Source organism: Lolium perenne, chromosome 1 (assembly GCF_019359855.2).
Source record: "Lolium perenne isolate Kyuss_39 chromosome 1, Kyuss_2.0, whole genome shotgun sequence".
NCBI classification, from domain to species: Eukaryota; Viridiplantae; Streptophyta; class Magnoliopsida; order Poales; family Poaceae; genus Lolium; species Lolium perenne.
The window spans coordinates 119,068,921-119,088,025 of NC_067244.2; the positions used below are offsets into that span (position 1 = coordinate 119,068,921).

A 19,105-nucleotide genomic window follows, 5' to 3' on the forward strand; every position below is an offset into this window, starting at 1 on the left:
TTATTTGTAATCTTCCTACGGCTCAAAGTTCAAAACTAATGTCAAAGATTGCAGGCAATACAGCCTAAACAATATACAGAAAGCCAACAGCACGCCAGTTACGTAAGAGAAGGGGGGAAACAATAACAAATATGGCCCAATAGCCTTGGACGTGTCATTTTTCTGATAACCTTATCATGATACTCTCAGCATATTACACAGCAAAAACTGAAGCAGAAAAGTTCAGTCAGAAAAACATGGCAAGGTCTTACAAAGCACACTTGTTAATGATTATTACCAGCAGCTGATTATCACAGGCTAAAATAGCAAAAAAGACAACAAATTTAGACAGGCCAAGAGTGCAGCATAAGAAAGTGTCCTCAACTATCAGCACCTTATATGGAGACTCTTTCCTCCCTTGAATCAAGCTCAGCGGAGCTTCTCCTTCACGGAATACTTCTTGGCAGCATCCCGCACCTTCTCAATATACCCTTCAATTGGTGGCGTGAGTGTTGCCATGTACCGGTTTGCAGGGAACGGTGTCATGTCAGGAATCAAAGCAGCAGCTTGCAGCCTCTCAGGGAGAGCAGCAATGGCCTCCTTCTTTTTTTCGAAATGGGCCATCCCGCTGTATCAATTGATACATACAGCTTTTTATTGCTGAAAAAGTACGACATTATTACATCATTCTGATTATTACAATTCACGGATCACACAGTGTTTCAACATGAATCGGCCATCTAAACAAAACTACTGAGTGTAGTCCAGACATCATGAAGTGATACGCCAATCAGGCCACCATCCGCACCGGCTGTAGAAATCCCGTGCGACCGTCCCCAAACGGTTGCACCCAGTATCCATGTCGTGACGCTCCCCCGCTAGCTGAAGATAGGACCACATATGGATCCAGTAGGTAACTAAAGGGATAACCTGCAAAAAGGATGTGTAACTCTTTTTGTTAAAAATGAAATCATTACGCACAATCCATATAGCCCGCAGAAGAGCACATACAACAACTCGAATAAGACCTTTGTCTTTTTTGGTGAAACCCTTTAGCCAATTGCCAAATAAATTTGTAACATTAGCGGGTGGATGGATATCAAAAGTCATATAGAAGATCCTCCATAAAATTTTAGCAAACGGGCAAGAGAAAAAAAAGTTGTATGGTCTCCTTTTAATCACAAAAACAACATTTGTCACAGCCATGCCACTTCTGTTTGAGGAGATTGTCCTTAGTTAAAATCACTTCCTTGTGTAGGAACCACATAAAAATTCTGATTTTAAGTGGTACATTGATTTTCCAGATGTACTTTTTAAGATATGGAGTGTGATCATCAAGCAAATCTAAGTAAATAGACTTTACAGCAAAGACCCCGGAGGTAGTAAGAGACCACTTAAAAACATCTGGCTGCTCCGACAAATGAACTCTCATAAGGCGTAAAACTAGTTGTACCCATCTTTCCTATTTATTCGTTGATAAGACTCACCTGAAACCTATGTTTTGAGGAGTCGACCCCATAACGTGCGCCACAGTCATATTTGGATGATTAACAATATTATATAGAGTAGGGTATTGATCCTTTAAGGGCTTATGGCCAAGGCACGTATCTTCCCAAAATCTAGTAGTTTGTCCATCCCTAACCACCGAGGAACCTCGCGTAAAGAAATCATCTTTGACACGCATTAAGCCTTTACAAAAAGGTGAGTCTGTAGGGTTGGCTGAAACTTGTGACAAAGTTTTGGTTCTCAGGTATTTATTGCGCAGGAGATCTTGCCGCATACCCTCTTCATTCAAAAGCTTATATAACCATTTGCTAAGTAGGCTCTTATATTTTAGCTCTAACACTTCCACCCCCAGACCTCCCTGATCCTTTGGTCTGCAAATGACCTCCCATTTGGTTAACCTATACTTTTTTTATATGTCCATCACTTTGCCAGAAAAAACGCGATCTAAAGTAGTCTAGCCTTTTCCTCACCCCCACAGGAATTTCTAAGAAAGAAAGCATAAACATTGACATACTCGTGGGTAGTGAATTTATAAGTATAAGACGATCACCTTAGGATAATATTTTGCTTGCCTAACAACAAAGTTTTTTTTCAAAACGGTCTTCTACCGGTTTCCATTTGCCATTTTTAAGGTTCCGAAAATGAATTGGTATTCCTAGATATATGAATGGGAGGGAGCCTATGTCACACCCAAAGAGAATTTTATAATCTTCCTCAACCTCTTTTGCCTTTCCAAAACAAAAAACCTCGCTCTTGTGAAAATTAATTTTAAGACCCGAAAGTTGCTCAAAAATTGTGAGGATCATCTTCATATTAAGGGCTTTTGTAAGATCATGTTCCAGGAATAGGATGGTGTCATCGGCATACTGCAATATAGAGATTCCCCCATCAACCAAGTGCGGAATCAAACCACCAACCTGGCCATCCTCTTTGGTTCTAGCAATGAGTATGGCCAGCATATCTGCAACAATATGAAAAAGTATGGGAGATAAAGGATCGCCCTAGCGTAAACCTTTTTTTGTCTGAAAATAGTGTCCTACGTCGTCATTTACCCGAATTCCTACACTAACTTTTTCAATATACTTCTGAACCCAGTCACACCATTTAGAATCAAAATCTTTCATACGCATGGCTTGTTGTAGGAAGGACCAGTTAACTTTATCATAGGCTTTTTCGAAATCGATTTTAAACAAAACTCCATCCATTTCTTCCTATGAAGTTCATGGATAGTCTCATGGAGGATCACTACTCCCTCAAGAATATGTCTTCCTGGCATGAAAGCCAACTGAGTCGACTCAATCACCTTCTCGGCTATATCAGTGACTCTATTTGTCCCAACCTTCGTGAACACTTTGAAACTAACATTCAGTAAACATATTTGACGATATTGTTGGATCTAAACAGCATTCTCTTTTTTTGGGAGAAGAATTATTGTCCCGAAATTGAGGTGAAATAAAGGCAAATCACCACATTGGAAAGCCTTAAACATTTCTATTAGGTCTCCTTTTATAACCCCCCAAAACTTCTGATAAAATTCCGCTGGAAAACCATCGGGACCCGGAGCTTTGTTTTTTTCCATTTGTGAGATGGCATTGAAAATTTCTTATTCGGTGAAATACACGGTGAGAACAGCATTTTCTTCCACAGAAATTTATCTAATATCATGTATGATGGACTCTTCCATCACATAAGAATTTGTAAATACCGGCCCAAAAAGTTGTTTATAGTATTCTGAAATATAATTTTTAAGGTTCTCTTGACCAATGATTTGTTCCTTCTTCTTGTTCAAGTTGAATATTTTTTTCCTCCTATGTTTTCCATTAGCAATGAGGTGAAAAAACTTAGTGTTATGACCCCCCTCTTGAATAAATTTGACCTTTGCCCTTTGTGCCCATTTAGACTCTTCTTGTCTCCTTAAATTAGCTAGCTCATCTTGAGCATCACGCATAATCTTTCTTTCAGCATCATCAAGGGGGGTGATTTCCGCCTTGAGATCAAGATTGTCTATAAGAGTAAGGAGATGTTCCTTCTCAATTTTCAATCAGTCTCAGATGTCATATACATGCAACTAATTCAAAAATCAATGTCGAAAAGCATTCCACGCTAACAAAATCATCGGCCATTTATGTTCAGCATATAGTTTTTAGAATTTTGGCATCAAATCCACATCTAATTCCTTAACTACTCGCGGAAAACAAAAAATAAAGCTAAGATATAGTTGGAGAATGTGAATTCGGACCTCAGAAGCTAAAGCACCATTTCTTTTGGAAAATGAACTACACTACACTATAAACCTATGGGCTCAACTTAAATCTACTGCTATAAAGCTCCCGCTAACTGAATGGAGATGAATTGAGAAACAAGGGCGCTGGGCACTCACTTGTATTGGAAGGAGGAAGCGGCGGCGGCGACGACCTTCCAAGGCAGAGCAGCACTGGACAACGCTTTTTCATACTTTTGGATCGGATCGGTTCGAATAATATTTTTTAATTCTGTCCAAAAGATATTTCTTTACCCATAATCATATTTATTTGGTTTAGGAGCAGGATAATGGATTAATGGTCGAATTTGGAGCGAAAACAGAGTGGACTCGGTCATAACTGGACAAATGTATGGAACAAATACACACATAAAAATAAAATTGTGACTTGGATAAAATTGACACTTCTTCCTACAATACAACAACGTGCTTGCTATCAACACATCATAAGGAGGATCCAAAGAAAACCAATACAGTAACAATAACCAATACCAACAAATAATAATACCAGTGTGCATTAGTGATAAACTGATAACCAATGGCAGGTAATCACCGTCAAAAGCACTAGGTTCGCTGTGATTCGTTATTAGACAAGTTGATGGTATGCTGACTCATCATTAGATGAGTTGATGGTATGCGCGAAAATTTCAGAACGCAACGGCACAGTTTATTCGCCTTTGGGTGTACAGCAAAAGAGTTGGTACACAAGAAAGCTCGGCTGTTAGCTGTCTGATACATGTAGTGTACAAACTTCTCAACGAGGAGATTTAATAGTTTACTGTACAATTATACAACAAGAGCTCTTTGGAGCTACCAGTTCCGCTGTTGCATAGGTATTCCCTTTGGTTAAAGGAAAAACCCTGAACCCCACTGGATCTTGGAGGGGGCCAAGTAAAAGCCGAGAAAAGAACATGAGTTACTCATCAGACGTTGCATGTTACCGTCTTCCCGTGGTTAGCATTCACACTGGAACGTAGAGCTGGGGATACATCTATTATCAGGCGCGATCTTTCGAACGTTTATCTCACCGGCTGCCCGGGCCGCTTGAGCAGATACGTGTATTCTGTCCATCAGATTTACCTTGGGTGCCTCAAGGATCGCCTTTGGGGGTGACAATGCCCACTGCATTGCCCAGATAGCAAGAGGCCGCATGTATATCAGCGACCTGTAGTGCCCATCTGTCGTCCATCCTTCTGGTGTTTGGAACCAATACCTACAGTGCCACATGAAACTCATGTCAACTATAACCAATAATCTTTGTTCAGAACATCATACAGTTTGGCAGGTACAATCATGTCGCAAATTTGCTGGGCACATAGTAGTAACAGCCATTAGCGCTACATTAGTTATGGATAGTGTCACAACGCAAGCAGTCAGTGGTCGTTTGGATGGTATAGATCTATATAGTACTAAAAATGATATTCATAAGCTAGAGATAATTGCATCCCCGCAAGATAGATTGCTAAACAGTGTGAAAGGCAGAGCTTACCCGTATCCATCTTCTGACCACCCGGCTAGAAATATTCCTTCTGCAGTGATAAAACCTTGATGCTCCATTCCATGGAGCAACATGTTTGCTGCAACGCCGTATGTAACGCCCGTCCAGATTTCCCGAGATTGCATACATGTCTCATCCACCTTTCCCTTGGGAGTCATACCATTTACAGCTCCCATCCGTCCTCCTTTTACCTTCATAACGTTGAACTCAAATATTTTCTGGAGAGCACTTCTTATCTTGTACTCATCAAAAATTGGAGGCAAGCCTGACGATGCGGCGTACCACTGTCCTGCAAGCTGATCAGCCTGAATGGATAGGCTATTGCTGCTTGTACCACTGTCATAGTTGAAATAAGACCCATTCCATAACTTTGCCTCGTACACTGCTTTAGCTTTGATGAACTTCAGCTTGTACTTTTCAGCGTATGGGCGATCCCCAAGGCGATGAGCCATTGTAGCTGCAGCTTGGAGTGCAGCAAGCCAGAGGCAACCACAGTAAGCACTAATTCCGCGAACAGTCCAAGCATCATAGGTTTGATCAGGAAATCCATCATTCTCAATCATACCATCACCATCTCGATCGAACTGATCCATGTAGTCCATCGCTGCACAGACTGCAGGCCAGACATCTCTACCAAATGACATATCACCTGTGGCAGCAAAGTCTCTGTATACCTGGAGTACAAACTTGGGATTTAGATCTTTCCATTTGCTTGTATCATGTATGTTGTAGGCATTCATTTCATGCCATGGATCGTGTGTTCCTAGGTCATGAGGAACAGCACCTTTGACTTTCCGGATTCCTGAGGTACCATCAGCCAAAAATTTGACTCTCCGCCGATCTTCATACAGAACAGCATCAGCAAAATCACGTTGAATACTCAGCTCTATTTTGGGGAACAAATCAAGGAGAGCAAAAGAAGCATAGAAATGCACATCATATGTATTCCACATGATGTACTCCACTCCCTCCAGGTACAAGAATTTTCCAACATTTTCAGGGCCATCCTTGGAAATTAGGTAAGGAATTGGTTCTTGCAACCCATTGGTTTGTTCAGGCATCTGTGATCCATGAACCGCAGCATACATTGACACACTACGCTCTTCACAATCAGGCAGGTCATCTCCAGTAGAGACTTGCTCTGCGTCTGGCTTGATATGGTTATCTTTAACTGATTCCGATTTAGCACCCTTTTTTGAATGTTTCTGTTGGTTACAAGCAGGGCTTGATTTTCCCTCGATCGCTGGAGGTTGACCATCTACATGATCAAAAGGAAGAAAAAAACATATATAAGGATGGATAACACATGGAAGGACCAGAGTGGATGCTAAACTGGAACTGAGGCAATTGGAACATAACTTTGAGAATAAAAGAAATATTGCAACTGAAAAGTAAAGAGGAAATCATCCTCGTGCAATCCAGTTCTTACACTATGCTAGACACATAACCATAGAAAAACATGACATGGCATTTACCTGTCCAAACAGTCCCTCCAGCTACCAGAAAGTACAGCTCGTTAAAAAGGGTGAACTTGTACCTGCAGATAAGACGTTCGCTAGTCAAGATTTAGTTCTTTGTTTAAGAGGAAGTTAATGCTAAACAGCAAAGTTTAAAGGAGAAACAAAAATACACAATGTGAGGTAGAAGTATAGGGTACCTATGGCCATATTACATTTTTATGTTAATGTGAGGTGCAAGTATAGAGCACCTATGGCCATATTACATCCTTATGTGCAAGATAATTGGACGTCCCTGGGTAGGCTATACATAAGCATGTCTATTGTCTACTCTTTTGCTGTTGACGCGGACTGCACAGTGGCTTCCCAATTTTCCAATGGTCAGTGGAACATTACCTTACTTAGACCTTTGTCAGTCACTGCAGAAGCACAGTTACAATCAATTTTACAGGCGTTAAGCTCTTTTCAACCAATCGGTAACACTCAAGGAGATACAAGGCTAATGGTAATCACTGGCAAACCATCCACTACAAAGGACTTCTACCACCTGTTCAGCAACAGGGGACTAATTTGGGACAGATTTCGTTGGGTTTGGCAACCTGTAATTCCACCAAGGCACAAGTTCTTTCTTTGGCTCGCTTTCAGGGGTAGGCTAAACACCAAGGATAACATGGCCAACAAGTGCTGGTGTGATGATGCCGGCTGTGACCACTGTCCTGCTCTTGAATCAGTGCACCATATTGCCCTGCATTGCAAGCAGGCTACCTGGGTCTGGGACAGATTTCACCTTGCAAGCACTGCTGCACGTACAAACTCTCTTAGCCAATTCGTCTCTATTACTGAAGAAAGTGAGTCTTCAAAAACCTGGACAGTTTGTGTTGCTGCATGCCTGCTCGGTCTTTGGAAGGCAAGAAATGAAAGGGTTTTTAACTCTAAATATATTGGGAGACAGGCTCTACTCAAACAAATCGCTAATGAGCTCAGACTATGGAGTAACCGATCACCAAAACTGCAATCGCAGTTGATCTCATGGGCAAACAAGCTGGCTATGGAATAGTTTTTTACTTCTTTTTTCTAAACCCCCCAGGAATTAACCTGGTTTGTAAATTCACCCCTCACCCCCTGTATTTCCTCTGGCTGTAAAAAGGTAGAGGCACCTCTACCTTTATATATAGAAATATATATCCTTCAAAAAAAAAAAAAAAAAACATGTATGAAGACACCAATGAAGGGATCAGACTGCTACATGAACTGGAAGAAGCTTATATAGAATGAAATACATGCATACCATGTGCAAGGGTATTTTACCCAATCATATTTTGGCTAAGCTGACGCCAGAGCTAGAGTAGGACTAATGATCGAGACCTACAAAGTTTCTATTCAACTTTTAGTCCGATGCGATGGTTGGATGATGGTTGGAGCCAATGTAAAGAGAGTGAAGCCTACTAGAGAAAACAACCATTTGAGCTGTTTTCTGAGCCGTCGGCCGGTCCGGACGGTTTAAACAGGCCTGGAATCAGGCACTAACCGGACCACTTTCCAGTGGCTCATCTGGTTGTGATCCGTTTGCAGGGTTGAAGGGTCGGTCGTGGCCACTCCAGTCGAGGGGTTGGTTTGACCGATGTAGAACCAACCGGCCCAGAAACAGCCCCAAACGGCTAGTTTTCTCCCGTAGGTTATAAAAGCCACCCATTCTTCTGCGAAGGGGCATGCTGACTAGCATGAAATCATAATACCTTTCATACTCTCCACCATTGTTGAGCACCAAAAAAATTGAGGATCTCCCATTTCCCCCAGCCAATCTCAAATCGATTTGGGGAAAAGGAAGAGGTCTCGAGCCAAACTTCATTCCCCCCTTGAGTTCATCGAGTTAGCTTGTTACTCTTGGTTTGTGGGAAACCCTAGGTGGCTAGGGTCGCCCGGAAGCTTCCAGGTTGTGGATTTGCTCCGAGGAAAAGCTTGTGAGCCTTTGGAGGCCACCTCAAGGTCTACCACTAGTGACTGAGGTCCTACTTTGTGAGGGAGGCTCAAGGAGAAGAAGGCAGGTCTTCGTGGCGTTTGGGGACCCTTCGTGGTAACCCATACCTCCCAGCGGTGAGGTGGTCCCCCCAAGGGAGCGATCATCAGGTTACATCCTCGTCTCCACGTACCTTGGTTATTTCTATCCAAGCTCATTACTAGTGTTATTTACTTTGTGATAGCTGCTTGAAGTGCTGTTACCATCATATAGGTTGCTTCAAGTAGTTTGCATTAGGCCGTTTTATTTATCCGCAAAGCCTAAAATTGCTAAAGAATTAAAAAAAAAAATGTAGAGCCTATTCACCCACCTCTAAATTACCATCTATATCCCTTTCACCGTGGGAACAGACCAAGGCTCTGCTTGGAGTATTATACCTTCTGCGAGAAGAACTAAACACAGCCGAAATTTCTCAGTGGAATATTAGTGTTTGGGTACGAAACCGACTTCCTATTATTTTCTCAACAATCAAAAAGACTCTGCAATACCTCCGTTAGCAGCAGTGTGTTAGGACCGGAAGAACCAATACAGAAAGCAAAGCAGTCGAAGAGGAAGAATGAAGTACAGGTAAAATTCAGATCGATGCAACAAGCCTGGAAGCTGATCTAGCGGCACCTCCATGCATAAGTAACCTGGATCTCGCTGAGGCAAATCCAGGTACGCTGGATCCGGCGACAAGAGAACTTGGCTGGGTTGTACGGTGGCAGCAGTGGCAGTTGCCACAGAGCTCCTTCCTATCATGGCAGCCGCCGCGGACACAGAGCTCGTCCTCCCGGTGCAGTCGCCACAGTAGCAACAGAGAGCATTCTCCCTTTTTGCCGTCGCCCGACACTGATTTTCTTGCGGACGGGAATAAAATGGTGCCTCAGGTGGCCCCTAAACTTTTTGGGGGGTTAAGGTCTTGAACAGGGGGAGAGGAGAAACAGAAACGGTCATGTGAGTTTGCACCTCAGACAGAAAAATCAAGGCAGTTTGGGGTCTGAAACTACAAACCATACAAGGCCTAAGGTGGATTGATCGTACAATCATGCCCAGCAACAACAACAACAACCAAGCCTTTCAGTCCCAAACAAGTTGGGGTAGGCTAGAGTTGAAACCCATAAGATCTCGAAGCCAAGTCATGGTTCCGGGACGTGGATAGCTAACTTCCACGCACCCATGGCTAAATCGTTGTCGATATTCCAAACCTTCAGGTCTCTCTTAACGGACTCCTCCCATGTCAAGTTTGGTCTACCACGACCTCTCAACATTCTCCGCACGCTTTATCCGTCCGCTATGCACTGGCGCTTCCGGAGGCCTCCGTTGGATATGTCCAAACCATCTGAGACGATGTTGGACCAGCTTCTCTTCAATCGGTGCTACCCCAACTCTCTCCCGTATATCGTCATTCCGTACCCGATCCTTTCTTGTGTGGCCACATATCCATCTCAACATGCGCATCTCTACTACACCTAACTGTTGGATATGTCGTCTCTTCGTTGGCCAACACTCCCCGCCATACAACATCGCAGGTCGGATAGCTGTCCTATAAAACCTGCCTTTTAGCTTTTGTGGCACTCTTTTGTCACAGAGTACGCCAGAAGCTTGGCGCCACTTCATCCAACCATCCTTGATTCGGTGGCCCACATCTTCATCGATATCGCCATCCTTCTGCAACATGGACCCCAAATATCGAAATGTGTCCCTCTCCGGTACCACCTGCCCATCAAGGCTAACCTCTCCCTCCTCGTGCCTAGTAGAACTGAAACTGCACCTCATGTATTCAGTTTTAGTTCTACTAAGCCTAAAACCTTTCGATTCTAGAGTTCGCCTCCACAACTCTTAACTTTCTATTAACCCCCGTTCGGCTATCATCGACTAGCACCACATCATCCGCAAAGAGCATATACCATGAGATATCTCCTTGTATATCCCTTGTGACCTCATCCATCACCTAAATCAAAAAGATAAGGGCTCAAAGCTGACCCTTGGTGTAGCCCTATTCTAATTGGAAAGTCATCAGTGTCGCCATCACTTATTCGAACACTTGTCACAACATTATCATACATATCCTTGATGAGGGTAATGTACTTTATTGGGACTTTGTGTTTCTCCAAGGCCCACCACATGACATTCCGAGGTATCTTATCATAGGCCTTGTCCAAATCAATGAACACCATATGAAGGTCCTTCTTTTGCTCCCTGTATCTCTCCATCAGCTGTCGTACCAAGAAGATGGCTTCCATGGTAGACCTCCCAGACATGAAACCAAATTGGTTTTTGGTCACGCTTGTCAACCTTCTTAAGCGGTGCTCAATGACTCTCTCCCATAGCTTTATAGTATGGCTCATCAGCTCGATTCCACGGTAATTAGTACAACTTTGAACATCCCCTTGTTCTTGAAGATTGGTACTAAAATACTCCGCCTCCATTCTTCGGGCATCTTGTTTGACCGAAAAATGAGGTTGAAAAGCTTAGTTAGCCATACTATCGCTATGTCTCCAAGGTCTCTCCACGCCTCGATGGGGATACCATCAGGACCCATCGCCTTGCCTCCTTTCATCCTCCTTAACGCCTCCTTAACCTCAGACTCCTGGATACGTCGCACAAAGCACATGCTGGTATCATCAAAGGAGTCGTCTAGCTCAATGGTAGAGCTCTCAACCTCTCCATTGTAAAGGTTGTCAAAGTACTTCTGCCATCTATGCTTGATCGCCTCATCCTTCACAAGAAGCTGATCCTCTCCGTCCTTGATGCATTTGACTTCGTTGAAGTCCCTCGTCTTCCTCTCCCTAAACTTGGCCATCTTATAGACGTCCCTTTCGCCTTCCTTCGTGTTTAAACGTTGGTAGAGGTCCTCATACGCCCGACCCCCTTGCTTCACTCACCGCCCGCTTTGCAGCCTTCTTCGCCACCTTGTACTTCTCCATGTTAGCTGCACTCCTGTCCAGATATAGGCATCTGAAACAGTCCTTCTCCCTAATAACCTTCTGGACCTCATCGTTCCACCACCAGGTATCCTTAGCTTCCCCCAGCGCAACAGAGAAATGATGAGACATGTCTGCCAGTTGTCACGATGTAGGTGCTTTTACAACTGAGCACAGGAATTAAGGGAATGTGTGCCCTTTCCGAGAAAGACAAGTTGCAAGCAACACACAATATTCTGACTTGATCATGCTTTAAAGGTTGAGAATTCAATTATAATACATATATATGGATAAAAAATGAAGTTTATACCATTCTGGAAGTTTGTCATCCTTGAGTATGGGGTCTTGCCACTTCTCGATCTCTTCTTCCCAAAGTCTATATTCTGCAAAAGCGAGAAAAGATCGTAAAATAGCATAGATAAGAAACAATAGATAAAAAGTTGATAAGTGACTCAGTAACACGAAGACAAATATTGCACCTATCACAGCAATACTACAGCTGTATTGTCCTCAATGTATGGTCAGATATCTACGCACTGTTAATTGCTACACTGAGCTTGGATAGATACAAAATTTAGCAAGTCTAGAAAGTGACAAAAGCATACTTGTTAATGCATCGTGTACCAAATTAATAGATGATCTTTCAGAAGTTCCATAAAATTCGGTGTACCTCCTGCAACATGAGAAAATATATATGAGTCCTCTCATCATGATTAGTAGGCATTACAGCATATTGACAGTTAGTTGCACATACTTAACTAACAAATTGACTTGTTAGGTACCACCATACCAATGAATTCTACGCATTCTGTTTCGCAACCACATAAAAAAAAGGGAAGACGCGTTGTGTCCAACGCGAACATGCAACTAAACAGAGAGCCCCATGTGTTGTTCCAAGGAAGCTTTTGACCATGTCGTAAGTGTTGATTCATAAGTATGATTCCTAGATGGAAGGCTAGCAAAATGTACACAGAATCAACAAAAGTATTATCCATTTTACCGAAGCAAGAGAACACTAACCTGTTATATGTGCACCCCTTCTGAAACTTCACTTTAGGTGAGGACCAAGCCAAAGCAAATGCAACTGTACACCTACCATGTGGCTCCACCCAAGTAGATGCAGTGACAGCCGCACAAAGTGTCTCCCCTGAACAAGATGGCATACTAGAACCAGCATTGAAATTTTCCCGACTGAACTGACCATCCTGTGGAATAATCGAAAAATGAAAGAGAATATACGAAAAAAAAGCTGGATACAGAAACATAAAAATGCTTCATAGGAGAACCAAGTCAAGAGACAACTGGTATGAAAAAACACCTAGGCTGCATCGTTGAAAGATAAAGGTATCAACAACTACCTTTGACATTGTACCCCACATTTCCTTCGCCGAAACATGCCTTTCTCCAGACAGGCCAAAAACAGGCAAGACTGTCACGCTCACATTCTGAGTTTCACAGGCAGCAATAGCAAAAGTAACTGGAGGATTATCCTTTGCTGTTCTGCAACATATAACAGCTTGTCAGCTTGTGAGTGTGCATAGAAAAAACCATAAAGTTGATGAAATCATTTAAAGCAGCGGGACTGAAACTCACTTGTGATGCAGAAGCACTCCTGACACTCCATCATCCCCACTGACAACATAATGAGATCAAGGCTGAGTACCAATGGTCGTTGGAGGCTTAACAGACATTAAAAAAGTATAACAGCTGATGTACTTACATGAAGGGCTCATTGAAGTGTCCTCCAGAATGATGCGAAAAACCTCCAATAGAATTCTGTGTTTGACCAGAAATGTCAATAAAATATGCATCTGACTTTTGCATACTCTCAATTCTATACAAAAATTGACGGTCAAAGAATAATTCAAATGTAAATGGGGGTCTGCCTTTTGCACAATCCGTATCTTCAGAATAGTTTTTTCACTCTTTTTTTAATGATGGAAGCTATGTCAAATAGTTACCTATCCATTCTTGTACAGCACGATTAATTTAATGTATAATCATATCTGACTTTCACAAACTCCCAACTTGACGAAAGTTCTGATATTTCTTTAGTGGTAGCATTATAAAACCAGTTGTCTATCTGTGCCTCTACATCAAACTCTACAAATTAGCTGCCTACCACACAAACTTAGTTTTTAAATGAACATCAAGCGCTACTGATCCTGAACCTCAGGAACAGAATATTAGGATAATATTTATCAAGAAGTATCAGAATGCAATGGATGGCAGTCACAACTGGAGATGCCCACCAGTTTCATATTAAAAAAAGGTTCTGCCAGCTTGATACTACGGCTGCATTGCTGAAGGTAACAGATTTAAAAACTGGAACACGCCACATCAAAAGTGATCTGGGCCATAAAGCTAAAGCACAACACAACAGTATCTTACCGCCCATGTCATCAGCAGGCTTACTTTTGCACGGTCTCTCCCAGTGTTCACCAGCTATAATCAAAAGAACAAAACTGAATGGTCAAGAAATTATACTGGATCAAAAAGGTTAATCTGCTTAAGAACATATTCATGTGTAAAATATATATGAAACTCAACTGGAAGTCATGCACCCAATACCACTGAAATACACATTTAATTCTATGTGATGTGATATCCCAAGTTTTTTAAACCACAGCTGTAACTGGAGATGCTTTTGCATCTACTATGTTCTGAAACATTGTTCCTGTGATGAAAGTGATATTTAATACGAACCAACTGACCATATCAAAAATATATTGCCAAATGAGCAACTGGTCAGGAGTTTACCCCGTAATAAATATTGTGTTATCCAATATAAGGTACTTATAGGGAAATACAAAATAAGAGGCTATGAAAATACATATACAGCAGTTGCCAGTTTAGCATGAACTAGTAGAAGGTACGTGCTATGCACGTAGCGTTCTATGATAAGCCTACGAACATGGTTTAAAAATACTGCATCCGTTAACAATTATTATGAACTTAGGAAGATTAATAACACAAGCAAAATCCGTTTATGGATGGATTTTCAAAATTTGGTCGAGTCTTGCTAAAGATCAACGATTTTTTTTTATTGTTGAATTGGATGGATTTCCAAAATTTAGTGTGCAGACCTTAAAATAATACAGCTACAACAAGTAATTTGGTTGTAAAAACTTCATTGCCGATTAGAGGGCAGGCACACTTTAAAAAAAAAGCACTCTCCTAGTAGTTATAAAAGTACAAAATCGACAAATAAAACAACACATATATAAGCTACTCTTTGCCATTTATTAACAGAAATCGACAATTCTTATTTAGAGAGTACGGAGTCCAGTGACTTGACAGTACACACAAAAATTGAGGCAATTTGCTGAATTTCTGTAAGAGCAAGCGCAGCGTTTATTCTGCTTCTGGGTGGCTATTCTAACATGTTGGTTCCAATTTAGCTTAGTGAAAATGCTCTGCAGTATTGGCCGTCTTCCGTACTGGACCTAAGCATAAAACAAGTGTATTTCTATCTCTTCCTCAGCCTCTTCTGATGAAATCGAGTCAAAAAAAAAATCCTCTACCCTTTTCCCTTCTGAACCTCACAGAATGTTGCCAAATCGAGCCGTGAAATCGGCTAATTGTTGTGTGCATTGCCGGCTGAATGCCCATGCAGGAACGGGGACGGGGTTGCAGAAATGGAAGGCCAAGAAACAAGATCTGAATCTTCATGGATCGGAGGACCAAGAAGACCAACGACTGCGGATGCCTCCAACTCGGGCCGGAGCACCCGGACGACCGACGGATGCAGCGTCTTGCTCCATCGGCCTCGAGCTTGGGCCGGACGACCGGTTGGCCGGCGGCTGCGTTGCTCTGGCGGGCGGCACCGAACTCGTGCTCAGCTCTCATGCGATGCTCCGGCCGCAGTTCGACTCAGCGAGCTGCCCATCCACGCAACCTGCTGCAAGTCTCTTGCGCTTGCTCTGCGCATGCGCATGCAGTGGCCGAGCGCCCCTGTGCCTGGGCCAGCGAGAATAGGGGAGTCGCCAAGCAGGAGCGGAGGGAGCAGGCAGCGCCGCGAGAAGTCTAGAAAATCCTAGGAACGCCGCGAGCAGGCAACTTTTGCTTTGGCGCCAGTCCGTACAGAGCGAATCCATGAAATTTCAGCCGTTAGATCACTTTGATTGTGTGCCGATGGATGGCAGATATCCACCTAGTGGAACAAATAAACGGCTAATATTTGGTATGCACTGTTGTAGGTGGCCAATCCAAATTCAAAACTCGCATATTATAGTAGTAGAGATACAACGAGCAAATCACTTACGGTGTACACAAATACAGATGTCGGAAGACTGCTATCTTTGTAATCATGAGGAATGAATGGCGATATCTGGCGGCATGAAATTTTAAGGTCAGGATCTGGCTCACCTGCATCATAGGAAAGTTCATAAACTTCAGTCTGAAACATGTCCCTCAATGGATTAAAAAAATGTTATAATCAAGTTTACAATAGCAAACTGAGGAGTGTATTCTACAATCAACACATAAGTAGGCTTGGCAACAGTACACCTAAGTATCACAGAGTGCATTGGTGAACAAGCTTCCCAAATATAATAAAATGAGATTCTTGGTACAAATTTGTAAGATGCAAGCCGCACGCCAACAGCTCCCTAGTGTCATACCATCGTAAACAGTCCAGGCCCTAGGGAACAATGCATGATAGGTCGAATGTTGACCACTCAAATTCCAGTCCCATGATGATATTCCAGAGTCGCTATACTTCCTGAAATCACGGAGGGCATCAAGCCATCATTAAAGTGTACTTTCTTCTAGAGAGGCCATGTCATGACATAAACATAATCTCAGACTATACAAAATGGCAGAGGTTCTTTTGATGCAGCGAGCCATGCTGCTCCAATATAATAATTTTTTATACCAGACTGTATCAGAAACCTTAACATTTTATTTACATTTTTTCCTGTGGTATTGTCGGCTCTTGAATAACAGATTTTACAAAAAAAAAATGCAGCCGACTGATGCAGATTATACAAGTTCATCTACACAAATATATTACAAAAGGAGTAAGGACATGAAGAAAAGATACAAAAAGACACGGTACAAGGCATTCGTATAGAATGGCTTAGCTAGAAAGTGATTGTGAATGAAATTGAATTAAATATTTAAAATTCTCAGTCTGGAGTCTTAAAAAGCAAAAGAAAGTTATGTGCTGAAGCTGAGACTACTGCAAGATAGAAGACTGCAAGATGATACTTTGCTCAGAACTAGTGGGCTCGAATTAAATAAACCAGGCTAAGGACTTACTTTAAACCTTCGTGATGTCCAGGAGCCAATACCGATGAGTATTTTTTATTCCCACCATCTCGTGTTACAAATATCTGAAAACGCATAATTTAGGATTAGCTCAAGCCTCAAAACGCACCTGTGAGAGAAAAAAAAAATACAAGGATATTGAAAAAACAGCACTAACGTAAAATGCTATACGTTTACATGCAAAAAAGAACATGATATACAGTGATTGACAAGAGTTCGCTAACAACAACAACAAAAAGAGAAGTGTGACATTTTCATCTCCAATAGGGAATTCATATAAGATAATCCCTCAGAACTGCTAACACCACCCAGTTCCCCAGTACAACAATGGTGCCTATGTACACCCACGAAATACATGGCAGAGGTAAAGGCAACGTATCTCCACAATAATCCCTCAGAACTGCTAACACCACCCAGTTCCCCAGTTGAGCACAGTAGCAACAACACAAGTACAGACAAATCCTTTTCAATGAGATTTAGTGAAACAAATAAAATATGATGATCTGATCGTGGTTGGGCATTATAAGATTTCCTTGAAGTAGTACTTTAAGCATTGAGGCACTCAAACAAATACATTCAAATATACTGTTACTCCAGACTTTGTCATCCGACTTAATCTTTTCTCTTTCACGAGGAATAATAAACTGGAAGGTTATTAAGCTGGCAACAGTAAGATAAGATAAGATGAAAGTATTACAGAAAACTGGTTCTCCATGACCGGTGAATTCTCACATAAACCAGGAATGATGTGCCAATTCTTGAACTCTCCCCTGAATCCTCTTGAAATGCTACCACTCCTGCGAAAGCAACCTACTGATCAAAATTCTAAAGCATCCACGATGCTAACACAAACAAAGGAGAACAAAGACAGAAACATCAGCCAGGAAGTCGTACCCCATCCCTCCAAGCGGCACGCCCTGTGAAGCTGACGGCTTACACCTCTCTCTAGTGAACGGATCAATAGGAGCTTTCTGCAAGCACACAAACAAACCCCGTTCTGTCACCATATCGACTACAATACAACATACTTAGATGTTTGCCATGAATATGTGCAAGACTAGAAAATGTTACCCTTCCGTAGGAAGCCTCCTCGCGTACATACGACCAAAGCCTCACCCCAAGGGTCATCTGAAATTTTGGCATCACAAGGCAAAAAAGTTAGCAAATCGAACTAATGACCGAAACCTGTTGTAATAAGTAGAGGCATGGAACTCAGTGTCCCTGCAACAGACCATCTTCATTGCTTCCATGAATGTGACGCTGAACTCCTTGAGTATGTTGGCGTGACTGTTCAGCCGCCGCCGCCATGCCTGCTCCGGTGGTGACCCGCCGTCCAAGTCCAACTGCAGAAATTACAGCACCGCGATAAAAAAACAGTACATAACACCGGTGCCGCGCAGCACAACAGCGCAAAAAACGAAGCAGCGAAAACAGCGGATAGAGGAAAAAAAATGTTCGCGATCGACACGAGAGCTCGCCTCACCAGTTGCAGCGCGGTCCGGGCCACGTACTCCTCCGGCGGCCAGGAGTTCTTACGGCAGTGGAACAGGTGGCCGCTCACCATCTCCGCTCACCCTCCAATGCCACAGCGTCTCCCTCCTCACCCGCCGCCGCCGCCTATCGGAGGCCCGAGCCGGAGGCCGCGACGAAACCAGGAGATCCACAGGTGGCAGGCCGGCTCATGAGCTCCACATAGCGCGTGGATCCGAGCCCCCGGCGCCGCTCCCTGTAGAGGCTATGCACCTCGATCCCCGCCGCCGGCGACCGCCGTCCTTTCTGGACCGATCCGGCGCAGCCGCGAAACCGACGCGGGCTCGTTGGAGTGGGACCTCGTCGGATCGAAGCCAAGTCCCCGAATGGAATTCGCGCGCGTGCTTGGTCGGCGCGTGCGTTTTGGTGCTGCTGAGTCGTGTTTTGGCGAGCTGTGGTGGGGAGAAGTAGAAGCGCAGCCGCAGCTGCGAGGAAGATGATGAAGAGGGGAAGTGGAGGCTCAACTTTTTGAGAGGCTACGTGTGGACCTGCCGGTGTGCGCTTTGCAGGTCGGCATAGCAGTTTCAATGTGGTTTTTCTACAGTAACTGACTTATCTTGTTTCGTTGCTTCTAGATAATCTAGGGAAAACAAAATTTTGAGTTAAAAGTTTCACATAACATGAACATCTCAATAAAAACAGATAAACAATAGCATATAAAGAAACTCTGGGAAAGAGAAA

General features: G+C 42.9%; 2 protein-coding genes across 3 annotated transcripts; both read right to left on the minus strand.

The window, feature by feature from the left end:
• Nucleotides 1-408: 408 nt before the first annotated feature.
• Nucleotides 409-2,615, minus strand: LOC127332932 (uncharacterized). Its single transcript, XM_051359254.1, has 3 exons — nt 2,538-2,615; nt 2,403-2,446; nt 409-607 (listed from the first exon to the last, which is right to left on the minus strand). The coding sequence occupies exons 1-3, from the start codon at nt 2,613-2,615 to the stop codon at nt 409-411; spliced, it is 321 nt and encodes a 106-aa protein (XP_051215214.1).
• A 1,827-nt stretch (nt 2,616-4,442) lies between these two features.
• LOC127300177 (uncharacterized) lies at nt 4,443-18,817 on the minus strand. Of its 2 annotated transcripts, XM_051330265.2 has the most exons (18): nt 18,378-18,817; nt 18,127-18,237; nt 17,966-18,022; nt 17,789-17,865; nt 17,592-17,691; nt 16,886-16,959; nt 16,246-16,346; nt 15,888-15,991; nt 14,015-14,068; nt 13,344-13,399; nt 13,217-13,255; nt 12,982-13,123; nt 12,644-12,828; nt 12,229-12,296; nt 11,934-12,006; nt 6,719-6,780; nt 5,235-6,501; nt 4,443-4,958 (listed from the first exon to the last, which is right to left on the minus strand). In XM_051330265.2, exons 1-18 carry the CDS (start codon nt 18,456-18,458, stop codon nt 4,700-4,702), a joined length of 2,910 nt encoding a protein of 969 aa, XP_051186225.1. In that variant the 5' UTR covers nt 18,459-18,817; the 3' UTR covers nt 4,443-4,699. The 2 variants fall into 2 exon arrangements, with proteins under 2 accessions (XP_051186225.1, XP_051186237.1); XM_051330277.2 differs by lacking the exon at nt 18,378-18,817 and having other exon boundaries at nt 17,592-17,704.
• Between the last annotated feature and the right edge of the window lie 288 nt (nt 18,818-19,105).